The following is a 17,583-nucleotide window of genomic DNA, read 5'->3' on the forward strand; positions in this document are numbered from 1 at the left end:
CTTTAATGCCAAAAAGATTAGATGTAATACATGACACAGGACAACTGCTATGGGCTCAGGCTAAAGATATAAGCTCACTGGGCCACTCCTGGCACAAATGGCTCTAGATACTAGTATACGCCAGGCACACCCAAAAAGAGCTGCCTTCTTAAGGAATGTTTCCTGGCAACATTTTAACACCTAACATGATCTGATTCTACTTTCACCTATATCTCTGTGGGGACATGGGATACTCTTGGACTGAAAGTACTTTATATTCAAGACAATTCAGAAATGTCCGTCTCTAAGTACATCCTCTTATTATTCGACCTCTCTAATCCTCACTGTTATCAAATTGTTTTTTGGCCTTTGTTATTTTATAGGCTGTTGACTTATTCCCTCTTTTCTCTGGGTTCAACAATCTTTCTCTCTCTACTTACCTGACAACCAGATCTGAAATCTATAATCCCCTTTTCTTCCCCCCATTCACATCACTCTACTGTGCCTATCCTTGACAATTTCATCATCCAGCCTCTTAGCTTGTGTAATACTGATGATGTTTGAGAGACAGAAAAAAATAGTATATCTAGAAGATTTACCTGACCGACTAATTTAGTGGCTTTGTCAAAAAAAATGTTCATAAACACATGCTGATTTCTAGGAGAGAAAAGTTTAAGTAATAACTAGCATTAAATCAAGTCTATCATACCAATATAATAGGTCCTATAGTTTACTGAGCCTTCTTTTAAATATATATTTCTTTCATTTCAACTGCATTATATATTTGAATTACTTCAAATAATTTTCATAATACAATACTTAAATGAGTCATATATTTTCTCAAATACAAATTAAGATGTTTCCTTAGTTGTTAGAATCAACACATCTAATTATTATCTTTTTTCTTTTCCCTTCTCTAGCTTTTGAATATCTTTCTAAATACACATAGAACAAAATTATACATAGTCTTCTCATACTGTGTTCCTTGCCAACATCCTGTACTGTGGATGGATTACATCTCAGTTCTTACATGTCATATTTCTATTAATACTTGCCAGGGTCACGCTGACTTTTGTTTGATTTTTTTTAAGGTTCATATTTAACTCATGGTCAAATATGACTCTAAGATCTTTCTTGTTATTGTGCTGCTAACAATTCTACATTTAAATGATTTATTTTTTATCCTTTTAAAAATAAGTTTTTCATCAAGAAGGGTCACTTTAAAAATCAATTCCTATTTTCTGTAATGCCAGCAGACCTAATCCATTGTCTCCTAGAAACTTACTCAGTATAAACATACTCTCACGTCTATAAATAAAGCCATCATACTCAACGCTTATCCTTAGGACTCTTCTGTAGACTTCTTTTTTGGCTGATACAAAACCACCAATCATTAGAGTTCAATGGGGAAGACACAAGTTTGACACTCACTCATCAATAGTCTATTCTAGGCCATATCTCTCTAATCTGGGGATGAAAATTTTATCTGAAGTGGAACTAAAAAAACAGAAATGCATGATACAGTCCTGAATATCTATATCTACTGCTCCTCCGTAAGACTCATTGAATTATCAAAGAAAGAAAATAACCTACATGTTTTTAAGTTCTCTCTTATACCATTGTAGTTTGAGGAATATATAATAAATTAATTTGGCACACCCATGTTAACGTTAAAAGAATTTTGGCTGATGGTAATTAAATTTTATTCAGTTTATTCCTTTACTCAGAAGGAGCTAAAATGAAGAAATAAGCAAGCAAACAAGCCAACAAGCAAAGCTAAAAAAGTGTGACACCTACGACTTTGTCTAGTCTGAGCTCCTGGCATAAATAAAACAGCCAAGAAGAGATTCAAGAAAACACCTGACATTCTGACTGTAGAGCCCACTGGGAGGAAGGAAAGAAGTTCTGTGCTTGGTTGGTGGTATCTTGGCAACAGTTAAATAACTGAAAACAGAAGAGAGAGAGAAAAGAGAATGGCAAGGATGAATAGCAGCAACTGAAAGAAGCAATGATTTGGTTGGTAAAGAGCAGATGCTGATGGTAGAGAAGATATACAGAAAGAAAGAAACAGTAGCAAAAACAACTCCAAGTCATGGGGAAGACAGGAGGAAACACATACTCTTATTTTTTAAAGTTCAAATGAGAAAAAAAATAGTTCAAATGAGGAGGTGCTAACCTATCTCTAATGAAGACTGAGATGGACAAGTAAGTGGCAAAATGGGGTTAAAACAAACTTGATTGTTTAATGTTGCTTCTAAGATAATGCAGCTATAAAAGCTTAAAACATTTTTTAGACTCGTATGCAAACTTTATATCACTACCTATGCAAATCATTTTAACAAAATAAAATAATGCACAGAAAATTTATACAGACACTTACTTATATGGTTTCTGTGGCAAGATACTGATCCGAGTCTTGTCGAGTATCTTTTTTAGCTTGTTCCTTCCTCCAACAGTGTTGGCTTTACTTTTTTTATTTACTTTTTCAAGTCCTATCACCTGTTCTACATCTACAGCAAGATCTGGAATGGAGTAGCGACTGGCCTTTTTGATATCTCCAATTTTAGGAAGGTGAGGAGCACCATTTCTTTTCTCTTCTGACAATCTTGTTAGAAGTTCTTTAAATACTAAAATGGAAATAAACAGCACAAATTGGCCATTACAAGAAATCTGAACAATTCACAGGCAACTGTAGAACTTGGCGATAGATGACAAGAATAGGCTTCAGCTATCAAAACTATAATCATGTAGAAAAACACTACTCCAATGAATGAACAACACCAGGAATGTGCTTTGTATATTGCTCTGTCACTTCCACTCAGAATAAGGTAAAACAGTAGTACACTCTTTAAATCTATAGATATTTAAAACATTTATTGATAAAAACATTGATAAAAAATTATTTTTATGGTCTTCAAATCAGTAGATTTTGATTTAGATCAAAGACACATAATTCTATATCTATGCACTCTACTATAAATATTTTGATTCTTATGATGTTTGAAATATTACTTACAAGAATGACTTTTTTCATACTTAACACCTAAATGTAAAAAAAAAAAAAGGACCGAAAGGAGAAAAATGAAAGTATGCAAAAATACTTACCAAATAAATTGGTTTTCACAGTGATAGATAAGTGTGTGTTATTTCTAAGAATTTCCATGGCTTTTGACAGCTGAATATTTTCAAAGTTTTGACCATTTACTTCTAATATCTAAAAATAAAATTATAAAATTAATTTCAGTATCCCAGCTGACTGAAGAAAGAAGACACCAATATTCACCCTTAAGTTTGGATTTAGACATGTCATACCTGATCCCCTCGTTTCAAGCCTGCTTCAGTTGCTTTGCTACCTGAATCTACACTGTCAACAAAGATTCCAAATCCCTTCTCTGAGCCTCCGAGTAAGATAAAAGGCAAAGGAGCTTCTCGGGACGGTTTTGTTAACGTCATCAATCTTCTTTTCGCTTTAGCTGCACATGCAATATTTAACAGCCTTAGATGTCCACCCATTTTCTGTAAGAGTTCATAAAGAGTCGTTTCAAAAGTGGGCTAAATGCAATGAACTTAAAGCTGTTGGTTTTTTAAGAATCACAAATATTACCTCTCTTTCCAGATTATTTTCAAATTCTTCTAGAAATCGAGTCATTGCAGGATCTCCTTCAAAGTCATTGAAGTGATTATTCACCCACAATAATACTACCCGTGTAACCTGAAAAATCAATTATTTTCAATGGGTTTTCTTCTTTTAACTGTTAAAAATTTGCAATTAAACTCATCTCAAAAAAGATATCTAACCGCCAATTTTCCTAATAACAATAAACAAGAAAATAAACTAAGAACAACAAAACCTCTCATCAAGGACTTTTTATTAGTGAAGATTTTATGCATAAGAAAATGACCCTCTAAAATATATATTTATACTTTGAATGTAGACTTTACATTGTTTTGCCAAGAAGGATTTTCAATCTATGAAGGATGGTAATTAACTTACATCTTGTTTACCCTCAAAATATATTTGAAACAGATCACAATAAAAACAAAGCTATAATAAAATCAAAATAAATTAATACAAGACAAAAGAAGACAGAAGCTAATAAGAAAGGTACAGGACAGAATAGACAAAAGGAATGAATAGTATTAAGCCTAGAAAGATCTAATGCAAGGGAACAAGTTGTAAAAGGAAGGAGCTAGCTGGGAGTGTGGGGAGTTATACATTATTTGCTAACTTTAAGCTTCAGTAGGATATTAACACTTAGAGTTCTTCAGGAAAAATGAGTAACCTTTTCTTACCCTGCACACGTGTTTTCAGAGCCCTACACCTTTATACAACCAATACACACACTCACAGTTATGGAATATTTGTTTTGTACCCAGCATGAACTATGTGATGTTCATTAGACTCTAAGTTCCAACAACTTTGCCTACCACGTTCTAAAGGCATACTTAACACTACTTATAACAACACCTGGCACAGAGTAAATTCTCAATCAAATTTTACTAAATGAAGTTAGTATAACTGCAACTTTAAATATGAAGTACTGGCTTTATTTTATATGAGTTTAATTTTCTAAATTTTGAATAACAAGATAAAAGAAATTTCTGTAGAATTGTTTTCAAACAGTGATGAACTTCTTAAAGTAAGAAAATTAAGTAGACTATTCTAGCAATAGAGAAACAGAGGTGACATTATATAGTTAATTTTTAACTATAGTTAAAATACTGTTTTTAGTTCATATACTGTGACAAGTCACAGTATATAATCTGACTAATCACTAAGGAGTCAAGTCTTGATAGTTACATTAATTTTTGTCACTTACTATCTATTGTATGTCACTTACTAGCTATTGCCCATTTTTCAAAGTTAGGAAACCCAGAAGATGATCTCCTTTGAAGCTATAGCTAACACCTGACCTTTTCATAAAATTAAAATTTTGTAGCTGAGAAGCCAACTTAAAGTCATATTATCAGTTAGAAGAACAAGATTCATAAATTAATAAATTGAATACTACCAACTACCACCACCAATAAACCTTTAAGATATATTAAGTGCTTGCTGTGACGGAGGCACAACAGAAAGAACTTCTATTATTCATCTTCACAATAACCCCAAAAGGATTTTTATAAGTAAATAAATGAGTGTCAGGAGGGTTAGAGGATGCATAAGGTGAAAGGCAGAGGCAATATTCAAACCAAGTTTTTATGGCTAAAGAACTTTGCTGAGGTGTTCTAGGCCTGCGACTCTCAGAATATGAAAAGAAAAGCATTGCTGTCCAAATGATTTCTCTAAGGCCACAGAGCTAGTTAGTGACAGGACCAGCACTAGAACTTGGGGTTTTTCACTGTCAGTCTCCTGTTCTGGATTTTCCTAGCTCACCTCTCCCAAGTCTGTCTCATGTAAATCAGACTGCCACAAGGATAGGAGAAATAAGTACAGACTATGCTTAACTCTCAAACCTCCTAAGACTATGTAGTTTATCATGCAATCTGGCTTTGACAGATTTCTCAAGAGCTACTAAAGATGGTCTGTATAATGTTATATTACTGGGGCCTACCAGCCAGCATTGGTTGTAATGAAATGCTGCTCTGGCACCCATTTAAAAATTATAACTTTTGGGGCCGGCCTGATGGCTCAGCAGTTAAGTGTGCACATTCTGCTTTGGCAGCCCGGGGTTCACTGGTTCGAGTCCCGGGTGCAGACACGGCACCACTTGGCAAGCCATGCTGTGGTAGGTGTCCCACATATAAAATAGAGGAAGATGGGCATGGATGTTAGCTCAGGGCCAGTCTTCCTCAAAAATAAATAAATAAATAAATAAATATAAAATAAAAATTACAACTTTTAGGGGCCAGCCCAGTGGCATACTGGTTAAGTTCGTGCACTCTGCTTCAGTGGCCTGGGGTTTATGGGTTTGGATCCCAGGCACGGACCTATACACCGCTCATCAAGCCATGCTGTGGCAGCATCCCACATACAAAATAGAGAGACACTGGCACAGATGTTGTCTCAGCGACAATCTTCCTCAAGCAAAAAGAGGAAGATTGGCAACAGATGTTAGCTCAGGGCCAATCTTCCTCACCAAAAAGGAAAAAAAAAAAAGGATAACTTTCATCTGGTGTAGACTGACCATCTACCAAACTGCAGAATGCAGATTCTTATGGAACCCAGATGTTTGGGGGTTGCATTTTAACACATTCCCAACAGAACTAAAGTTTAAACATTTGTTGGCCAATTTACTGGCCCTTGCATTAAAAAAAAAAAAAAAGACATTTCTAGGGCTGAACTTAGAAATCAATAGCAGTAACATTTGTATCACTTTTTTTTTTTTGCTTAAAAAGTACATTCTCTTATTCTATTAAAATAATTTACACATAACTGGCATGACAAATATATAGTAAAGTATCTTTAAGTTTCTATCTGAATATTTCATATTTAAAACCAAACTAGAATATATTTTCCGACCTTATCCCTGAGGCTCGGGTCATTAAACCACTCCAATAACTTTTTGCCCACTTCCATTGGGCTAGAAAGAAAAGTCCTATAGGTCAACAGGAAGTCTTCTATGAACGTTGGATCCACCACCGAATGCTCTTCCACCAAATGCATTGTTAATCTTTCTGAGGTGCCCTGCAACAAACAAAAGGTTTAATCACTATCCTGCATAAACACCATCTATATGATACCTTGATTTCAAACTCCAACATAAGAACTGGGTAGTATTATATTATATATAATAATTAATAAAACTACTGTTCATCAGCAAATATAAAGAACTTTTACAACTGATAACTTTTAATGGGAGTTACACATAAAAATGGGGTAGGGGGCATCTTAAGTTCTCACAACTGAAAGTACCAAAAAAGTGCTTCCCATGCGACGGGGGCATGTTCGTCTTACCTTGATGACGATGTGTCCCTTTCTTGTTCCAGTTCTATCAAGTTCTCGGTGTTCTTTCACCATAACAATTTCTCCTTCCTCCTCAACTTTTTGCATGTTCTTTTCTACTTGGTTGAGAATACGGCAGTAATCCTGCTGGGCTATGCAGACAAACTGAAATAAAATAAAAGTCACATGTTAATGATAAAGTGCTTGTGAGAGACCTAGCAGTACTAATAATTCAGTATTTTAATTATTTAACATTGACATTTTTCCATGTCTTTCCCATACGTTCTAAATGAGTGCAGTAATAACCTTAATCAGACTTCTCTACTTTTTAATGCATTTCTTACTCAATCAAAAAAAGTTTCATTTTTAGACTATTTATACGTAGCTTATATTAAAAATCCTAACCATTTTAAAAATCAGAAGACAAAATTAGAAGAGCCTTTTTCACGCTGCTTCTTTGACAATTTAAAAACATTGGGTGAGGGGAGTGGAGTTTTAGAAGGACAGATGTAAAGACATTATTTCCATTTAGTGGGTTTTAAAAGCTTGAAAAGATTTTAAAAGTAACAATTTAAAAATAAAGATGGTTTCAGTAAAAGACATTGAAATTCAGAGATACCCGTGAAGTCGATATTATAAATTTGCTAATTATATTGATAAGAAACCATATTAGAGGGTCTGTTCAAAAAAGGTCCACCAAACAAGCCACAGTCTTGCTAAGCTCAAATCCTTATTTCTTATAACTGGTATTAAAGGTAATCTTTGCTCTTAAAGAAAAAGTTAACAGTAATATGCACGTTAAGCCATTACTCCTCCATGACCCCAAATATAAAATATTTCAGGACTTAGAGCAAACCACTCAACTACATTTCTTAGTAGTTTTAAAGAAGGTTAAGAATGAATTACAGAAATCACTTATTACACAGTTTAACCAGAGGCCAGTGAGGAGACAAGAGTAGATTCTTAAGTAAATAAAAATCATTGTCTTATCTGAATTTTGAATAATTACATTTTTATTTAAGAAATCACTGGGAATGAAAAAAGCATGGACATTTCTTTTTCTCCTTTAACGTGAAAAGATGGAAAAAAAGAGAATGGTTAAATTAAAGCATATATAAGATAAAATATGATACAGCCATCCAAAATCATATTCTTATAGGACATTTAGAGTTCTGGCTTAACGTTCATGATACTACATTAAATTTTTTTTAAAGGTGCAAAATCAAATATTGTAATAACAATTATAATGACGATGACATTATTGTAATCATCATCATCATCATCATCATCACATCATACTACAGTAGCCTTATAGGAACTTTCTCAATTTATCCTCCCAATCACCCCATAAAGAAGGTACTACTGCTACCCCTATTGTATAGATGAGGAAACAGCTGTACCAACAGCGTGCTAATTTTCCCAATGTTTCATAATCACAATATTATAATATTAAGTTTCTTCTACTGAGTTCGCTGATACAATCTCACTAATTTTTCTATTAAGAGTTCAGAATCAAAAAGGTAAAATTCAAGAGACATAGGCTTTTCTTGTAAGTAATTACATAGTTTAATTTTTTAATTAATCACAGGTGTGTGTGTGTATGTTTTGAAATATGTGGTCCTTAGTCTCTTGTCTCAAAAATATTTTTATTTTTTATTTTTACAGGGCAGTAAAATTGTTCCTCATGTCTCCAAATAATTTTAGGTGTTCTTTCTTATATTCAGAGAACATAATTATATCATTTTCTTCTTCGTCACCTAAAGAAGAATATATCCCTGAGTTAAAACAAGTAAGTAGATAGAGAAAAGAAGATGCTTTTTGAAGAGAAATGTACTAAAATTAATCTTCTTGACTAAGGTCTTAAGGAAATTAGAATAAGTTTGATTTAAAATTCCTGATGTCTAGACAGACATTTTTGGCATTTCTTCTGTAGCAAATTGAAATACCATCCAAAAAGAAAAAAAAAAAAAAAAAATCCCAAACTGAATTTCTAATATAGCCATATCTAAAAGAAATAAACTTAAGATGAAAACATTTATCTACAATTTTATTAGCAGATTTTTGCTTTAAGAAGTCTGTGGATCTAAGAAAAAATTCATAAGTAGAAATATAATTTTAGCTAGTATGATGAAGCCAGTTGAAAATTTGTGAATTATATACATAATTGTTTTGGTGAAGTTTTATACTTTCAGGTAGCTGTTAACACATGAAAGTACTGTATGATCTTGGCACCCTGATATAAAAATTCAAACAAGATTTTGCTTATAAAAGGCCAAAGGCAGTTTATATCACAGCATTATTTTCTTTTGGGTACATGACATCACAATTGATATGTAGTGGAAAAATTACAGATGATAAAAGAATGAAGTAAAATTAAACTTCAATCATAACACAGTGCAGTCAACTTTCAATTTATCCATGCAACTGCTTTCTCCTCCAAAACTACTTCTTAAATTCAAAGTGTCATTAGCTCCCAGGGTCTCAAGGAAAGGTGAGTCTAACAAGTTAACCTGATGAGGTTAGATCTATTTAAACTGGTACTTTGTGGCCTGTAAGGGAAATCCATACCTAGTTGTTCACACAGGTAGCCAAGTGTTCATTCCCCACTGAAGGGTGTAGGGCAGGGCTAAGCAATGCCTGGGGATCACTGGCAGGCCTAAGACGTAGGCAGTGGAGAAGGGAAAAGGGACTAGGAGAGTAGAAGAGGAGGAAAGGAAAAGAGGGATAGGAAGAGGGAAAAAGAAAAGAAAGAGGTATATAGGGGGAATGCAAAACCATTACCAATTGCCTATACCATAGGATGTCTACATCTAGTCCTGCCTTAGTCCTTCAAACCAAACGGGAACAAGGATAGACAGTGAAAGGAGAAAACTGGAAGAGGAGCAGACAAAGAAGGGACCCAGAGCACAACACAACCTTGAGCATATCATGGGATCCAAACAAACAGAAATCAATGTTAAATTTACCCACTCACTGTTGTGTCCTTAGGCTTAACATGAGCTCAACTAGATATCACATTACCCAATTTTTATTTTTGGAATCCACTGGAATGTAAGAAAATGAGAGCCAATCCTAGGCAAAGTTGCTGCTTCTTGGTAGAAAGAACACCATTTTCGTTCATTTCATTCAATAATTGCTGATTCCCTATAATGTACTCAGTGGAATGAGAGAAACTTATGGAGGCCATTTTCAAGATGCATGAAAATACGATTCTCATTGTTTCCTTTACTTCCTCTAACAAGAGGATGGTCTAACATTTGTACTTTCTGACAAATATATGACATTTTAACAGAAATACACTAAAACACTATCCCAAACAAACATTTACATTAAATGCTCTAACTTCATTCTCCATTCTCCTATTAAGGGATTGAATGTCAGGCCCGAGCAGATGGGTCCATGGAAGTATAGGAATGATGCTTGAAACTCCTGATTTAACATGTTCCTTTTATAGTGGCTTGGAGTGGAGGGGAAAGGAAGAAAGAGACTTTCTCTAGCAGATACCTTACTCCTGATCCTCTTTGTATATCGTAAAAGGAGCTATAGGAGTCTAGGAATCTTAATCACAGGTTTCTTTTTTAATCAGTTTTCTTTTGGAGTCTACCTTGCTGACTGTCACTCTGACTTTCCCACCAATTCCTCATCCAGTAAATATATTAGACTTTCTTTGCTAACATCTACCTCCTCTTTCTTTCCCAGAACTCTCAGATAACTATTTAATGCTATCTGGTACATTTGACATTATTTAAGCACACTAATATTCAGTCATAGAACATTTTTATCAATTATTCTGAAACACTTCTATGCCTCTTATATGATTTCAGTCCCATGATTACAAAATTTCTAACAAAAAGCATTGGCCAATTAAGAGGTGTTAATGCAATAGCTGAATTCTCAGAAATAAAATAACTTTTACTGCCCTTTAATGCTCTAGCAATGCCAACATGCAGAAGGGTTCAGGGAGGAACTGATAAGAGATCACAGGAAACAGAAATCTTCAACAATTTTCTGGTGTGTTTTGACTCAGTTTGGCCTTATTATTTTTTGGAGTACAGTTCCAGAGCTGAAATATCACATATGATCTCTTTTAAATGCACATTTCCAGGCCAAATAAAGACTTTGAGATTTACCTACCATTTTATTTCCCCCTATTATGCCAAATAATTGAGAGTTAATTATATTTAGAATGCTCTTCTGGCATTACATTTTCAAAACATTGAATTCATAGCCATTGTTTTTTCTCTACGGTTTTCACTGAAGGAATTATTTGGCAACACTATTTTGATTCTCCAGGGAAGATGATTATATTTATAGCCATAGTCATTTTCCTTTTAGTAAGTAAAATGCTTAAAATGAAAATTTAAATGAGTACTGTTTTACATTTATCAGATAATATAAAAATTCAATGATGTTCTTTTAAGATTTTTATTTCTCCTTTTCTCCCAAAGCCCCCCAGTACATAGCTGTGTATTTTTAGTTGTGGGTCCTTCTAGTTGTGGCATGTGGGATGCCGCCTCAGCAGGGCTTGACGAGCGGTGCCATGTCCGCGCCCAGGATTCAAACCGGCAAAACCCTGGGCCGCCGAAGCAGAGCAGTGAACTTAACCACTCGGCCACAGGGCCGGCCCCAATGATGTTATTTTAGAATAAAGTATTTTCAGATGTATTTCAGACTGCAGTCTAATAAATACAATGAGCAGCACGTAATGTTTTAATTAGTCTAGGTCAAATCTTTTAGTTTATTTATATTAAAATATTTTACCTTTCAAAGACGAATTTTTTAAGACAAGACATAAACTATAAACACTTGATAACAGAAGCATCTTAAATTTCTTTCTCACTAATATAGAGATTACTGGTTATATCTATCTAATTAAATTTCACATTTGGTCTCAATATTTTCTCTAGTTTTGTTAAATGCTTTTAAATAATTAATATAATATTGACATTGACATTTTTCTTTTGCCATCAAGTATTTTCTTTTTATTAGCAATTTTTTTTTACTTGCAAGTCTTTCTACTGATTCATACTATGATTGATTTTCACGACTTCTAAAAACAATTCCTTATCTTGTATGAATTTAAATAAAATACTGCATAACTGTATAACATCATCTTTATTAATCTACTTATAATTTCTTTTCATAATAAGCATTTTACTTTCATATTATTTGACAAATAGATTATCAGTTATTATTGATGCAAATTTTAAAATACCATATTTATAGAACACTTTTTTTAATAGAACACTTAGCTCTGTAGAGTTCAAATAACTTTGAGAGATTTATTTTTAATTTCCTGAGGTGTACTAACACTAAAAGTAATAGCGCTACTTTAAAATCTTATTTATAAATCTAAAACATGACCTATTTATATAGGCAGAAAAATCTTACCACAACTGCATACATAAGTGTTCTTTATTGAGCATAAAACATACATTTTTAATGATATTTTATACCTGGCAGTCATCCACCTTTGTTCTCATTACTCCTTTCATATATTCTTTGTCCATGGTAGGAGAGACACCAAAACTATTTCCCATACATAATATTTCTGCTTTTCCATCTGGATAAGTCACTTCCACAGAACCATTCAGAATCACTGACCAGGAGTCCAGCTAATTCAAAAAAATGAAGACAATGGAAAAAAAAACCCATCATGATCATGCAGCTGTAAACTCTAGAATAGTCCCTACAAATGATTTAGCAGATCTTTCATTTTAAAGATGGGACAAATCACTCAAATAAAGTTAACTGCTTACAAATTCACAGAGCAAGGAGTAAAGCACAGCCATAAATCTATAGATTTCCATATGCCTAGCACAGGGTTCAGATCATTTTACTCTTTTAATTTGACTTTGGATATTCTTCTCTAAAATGACACAGGAAAGAAACTTTCCTCTGTTCCCCAAAACACAGGTAAAAAAAATAAAATAATCACATTGCCTCAGTAAGAATATCATTTTGTTCCGACAAAAGGCATTATATTATAAACACTTGTTACAAAATCTGAAAAGTTAATACATCAAAATATCTCTAGTAATATCATATGAAATACTGTAAATAAAAGAAAATAAAATAATGGATTTGGAATACTTTGACATAACAATGAGAATATCATAATTCTTAAGTTATTCAAACTTATTGTTGCCTATCGTTTTCTAAGAGGAAAAAGTAAGAACTGGTGTTTTGTTCATTTGCTGTTTTGAGAGATCCTCAAACAAACTTTTTAAGTGGTAGAAATATTTACTAACCTCTTCACCATCATTTAACACTATGGTCCCAGCTCTTTCCACTACTGCAAACACCATCACAGCACAGAGTTCTCGTCTCACTGACATTGTCATATTGGCAAAAGCAGGCAACTGGTGCATAAATTCCAAGAGTTGTTCTGAAAAGTAAAAGACATTCAGTAAAAATTACAACTTTAAAAAAAAAAAAAAAAACATTCAAAAAGAGTGCTCTAGGGTTCTTTCTTTTTAAATGCCCTACAATTCTGCCCACTGAAAAATACAATTACTTTAAGTATCTTAGCAAAGCTGAATTTCTTGCAGGTATACAAAGAATTCTGTCACTGCAGAAACTGACATTTCCTTGTTGATTCAGGAGCATAATATACATTGTAATTCAAATTCTGATGGGAATGAAAAAATTAATAAACTTCAAATGGGGAATTCCTATTGAAAAGGAATCCTGATCTTATTAAGGCTTATTAAGGGGTGAAATGATAACTGAAATGAAATAGAGCTCTGAGAATTCTCCAGAAAGTCAGCAGGCCCATTCCAGTGGCTTTTGGGCAAGTGGATGCCCGAAACAGTCAGCAAAAATAACTACCTTCAACCTAAAGATATTCCAGGATTTAGAAACAAAGGGATATTTTGTATGGATCAGATAAATCCATAAAAATTAATCAACTAAAAAATTACAACATTTTATGATGAATGCAAATGAAAACTGATATATTATTTCTTATCCCACAGATTGGTAGAAGAGAAGTTTAATCACTCTTCATATTGACTATGCTGTGGAGAAACAGCTTAGATTTTGGTATAATTCTAGCTGTTGACAAGATAGGTGACTTCACAGTCTTTTCAAGTCCTTTGGGCTCTATTTTTGATTTTCTCTATTATTAGTTAGCTTTTCTAATTATTCACTAAGTTCTTTCCTTACTCCTTAACATGGCTCTATGAGGTGCATGTTTTCTTTTTAATTTCACAGCAAGGAAACTAAGGCTCAAAGTCATATAATTAGGAGGTGGCAGTGACCTGATTCAGGACTGTCTGTCTCCAAAGCCCATGCTGGACATTATAGGTAGTGATAAAGAGCACAGGGTGTGTGTCAGACAGCATTTGAATACTTACTAGTTATATTACTTTGGTAGGTTGATTAATTTCCTTAAGGCATGTTTTTCTCATTTGTAAAAGAATGATATAATGCCTACCTTCACTGGACAGCTGTGAGGATCAAATCTTAGCACAGAGTAAACAATAAATGAGAATTGCTATTATTGTTATTATTATTATATTTGTATTATTCAAACTTCTGGCTAACTAAACATTCTACTACATTTTTCACGTCCCCTTATAATGAAACTGTCCCTACGCACATTCCTTCTATCCATTAGGATTTAGTAACAAATTTTACGTTATTGGATATAGTTTGTTAATTGCAAAAACAACACAGAATAGAAAGATATATTCCATGAAAACATTAGATTTCCAGAAGGTCAGACAGAGTGGTTTTCTCTGGCTCAGCTGGGTAACATCTGTTCTGATTAGACCCTACATCATCCCTCCTGGTATAAGACTTCATTATACAGGGTGGCTTCGGTAATCAGAAGAAGAATGATAAGTGGTACCCTGGAACTCTGTCCATAGGACAGCGTTCTTCAACCTGACCTAGAACTGATGTGTCAGGAAATAATTTACTGTTGCAACTAGCGTTTTAAAAGAAGAAGAAGAAAGAGTACCAAAGCACATCACTTACAGAAAGAACAAAGTTCTGTTTAATGAAACATTTCTGAAATGAGTAGGTGTGTTTGCATCATGCCATAAAATATATTTATTCCTGGGGACAGCAGTAAAGCAATTTTGAATACTACTGCAAGAGATGACCCATATCTATTACATATGGGAGGTAGTGATCATTGTTTTACAAATGCACTGACCTTTTGATTTGAAACATAAAGGCAAATGAACAAGTTGAGGTCCTCTGAGTAGCACATCACAGTTGCTTCTGCTGTTTCCAGCCTCTGTTTTCTTCAGTTATCATCTCCCACCCCTCACCATAAGGTATTAAAATATTACCTACAGACCACACATTTTACTCTCTTTCCTCCCCTAGTAATAGCTAAATTTCCTTGGACAAGCACGGTCTTAAGAAAAATATAAGACTAGAAATTGTCAGATTTATTTTTATTTTATTTTTTGGTGAGGAAGATTGTCCCTGAGCTAACATATGTGCCAATCTTGCTCTATTTTGTAACTGGGATGCTGCCACAGCATGGCTTGATGAGCAGTGTGTAGGTCCACAGCCAGGATCCAAACCTAGGAACCCTGGGTTGCTGAAGTGGAACACGCAAACTTAACCACTACGCCACCAGGCTGGCCCCATCAGAAGTGTTTTAAATTTAACATAATATGTTTAGCCAATAATAAAAGTCAACTTATCACCACATATATGACTGGAGAATATGAAGTATATAAAATATATTCATTAATACTTGGTGTAATGATTTTAAGTGGTTTGCATAGACATTTTTCTTGCTTTTTGGCAGATTCCTACTCCATTAGTGGGTCATGATAGAACAGGATAGAAAATATCCATGTATTACATATAATAAGGATAAATAAAGGAGAAAGAAAAGATCTAATAAACAGTAAATGTACATAATTTTCTAGGCTCAGTTAAAAAACTAAAAATAAGTAAACGCTTAATCAATGGCATCTAAGAGCTTTTAAGACTCTCAAAGACTCAATAATGGTATCACTGGCTTTGTGATGACGTCTATTCTACTATTTATTACACTGGAGGATTAGAAAAAATTTAAAAATAAGGAATTTCTATCACCAATCTTTAAAAAATATAGTAAATATAAAATGGAAGCATTTGGCTATCACAGCTCAACACAGACTCCGATAGTGACACGGGGATCACAGAGGGCTAAAGGGGTTAGGGCAGCCAAGAATTCAGAGCTTGGAATGAGTAATAAGATAGTTCCTAGGACATCAGGAAAGAAGAAGCTGTGGATGGGGGAAGCAAGACTACTTTCTTCTATATTTCTTGGAAGAATCTATTAGAATAATACATTAATGTGACCTATTTTATTTTGTTAGGAAAAGAATATTCTTGTTTATAAAAGATATTAGACATTTTAAAAAACTTCTTTTCTAGTCAATGTAACACAAAGAAAAGCCAAACAATCAACTTACAGACACCAGAAGCTAAAGTCAATTTAGAAAATTAGCTTAATCCCACAACTAGAAGGACATGCAACTAAGATATACAACTGTGTACAGGGGGGTTGGGGAGATAAAGCAGGAAAAAAAAAAGAGATTGGCAACAGTTGTTAGCCCAGGTGCCAATCCATAAGAAAAAAAAAAAAAGAAAATTAGCTTATCTTATTTGCTTTGGTTTAATTTTATATAAGAAATGATTAATATTAAGATGTTTTTCAAAAAAGAATCTGTGGGGCCTGTTTGGTGGTACATGAAAGGGGGAAAAAAGGAATTCCTTGAAAGGGATCAAAGTAATTCTCTACCTTAATGTGTCAGGGCCTCAAAATAAAAAATTAAATTCTCAACAGTTCAATGGTTGTGCCTACAAAGTTATGAGTTGGACAGCAAAAATGAATAAAGTCTCTTGCTTCAAAGTATCAAAACAAAGGTACATCGAAGAATCCAAGGGAACCCAAAGGCCAAATTTTTTAATTACTGCAGGTTTTAAAATATAATAAAATATTAGCAATTTCATTTGATCCAACTTAAACCATAAACACACAACACCATCCCTTTCTTTTTTTCTAGAGGTGGAGGAAGGTGGTCAGCAAGAGAGGCATCTGGAGAAAGCATCAATTATACAGATGTTTATATAGTTCATATGAAAGCTGTCTGGTTTTAACTAAATACAGGAGGATGAGTTAGATTTAACAAGAGTGACAGCAGAAGAGCTGAAGAGTTCTGTGTATTCATTTGTAGGAATCATCATAGCTCTTGCTTTCCAGAAATTCTGGGAAGGAAACCTTTTCAGATATGAAGTAAAAGTCTTAAATTTTCAGGAATGTCATGCTACACATATTTTAGTAATCATCTTCTTCCATAACCATACGAAAATGAACATATTCAAAAGAGAAAATACATTAGCTTACAAAATAACTTCCACATTAATCTCTTTATAAGCATTGTTCAATCTAGTTTAAAAAAAGTAAACCTATGAGGAAAGGTTCTGGATTAAGATGTCAAATTGAACACACTTTGAATTTCATTTTCTCTTTAAAACTACAACAAAGATGGGGCTGGCCTGGTTGCATAGTGGTTAGGTTCATGCGTTCCGCTTCGGCAGCCCACGGTTCACAGTTTTGGATCCCAGGTGCAGACCTCCACATTGCTCATCAAGCCATGCCGTGGCAGCATCCCACATACAAAATAGAGGAATTTTGGCACAGATGCTAGCTCAGGGCCAAATCTCCCTAACCAAAAAAAAAAGACCTACAATAAATATAT

At 33.9% G+C, this 17,583-nt stretch overlaps 1 protein-coding gene across 25 annotated transcripts in view; it reads right to left on the bottom strand.

Annotated features, from left to right (window-relative positions):
* Nucleotides 1-17,583, bottom strand: part of RAPGEF2 (Rap guanine nucleotide exchange factor 2) — a 244,967-nt gene that overhangs the window by 21,168 nt on the left and 206,216 nt on the right. For all 25 annotated transcript variants that reach the window (XM_014737927.3, XM_070261427.1, XM_014737932.3 and 22 more), the window contains 8 exons: nucleotides 13,117-13,253; nucleotides 12,322-12,480; nucleotides 6,878-7,030; nucleotides 6,443-6,607; nucleotides 3,584-3,691; nucleotides 3,292-3,495; nucleotides 3,085-3,193; nucleotides 2,360-2,606 (listed from right to left, as the gene is read on the bottom strand). In XM_014737927.3, coding sequence (XP_014593413.1) covers nucleotides 2,360-2,606; nucleotides 3,085-3,193; nucleotides 3,292-3,495; nucleotides 3,584-3,691; nucleotides 6,443-6,607; nucleotides 6,878-7,030; nucleotides 12,322-12,480; nucleotides 13,117-13,253 — 1,282 coding nt within the window. The remainder of the gene's footprint in view (nucleotides 1-2,359; nucleotides 2,607-3,084; nucleotides 3,194-3,291; nucleotides 3,496-3,583; nucleotides 3,692-6,442; nucleotides 6,608-6,877; nucleotides 7,031-12,321; nucleotides 12,481-13,116; nucleotides 13,254-17,583) is intronic.

This window comes from Equus caballus, chromosome 2, assembly GCF_041296265.1.
Source record: "Equus caballus isolate H_3958 breed thoroughbred chromosome 2, TB-T2T, whole genome shotgun sequence".
In the NCBI taxonomy this organism is placed as follows: domain Eukaryota; kingdom Metazoa; phylum Chordata; class Mammalia; order Perissodactyla; family Equidae; genus Equus; species Equus caballus.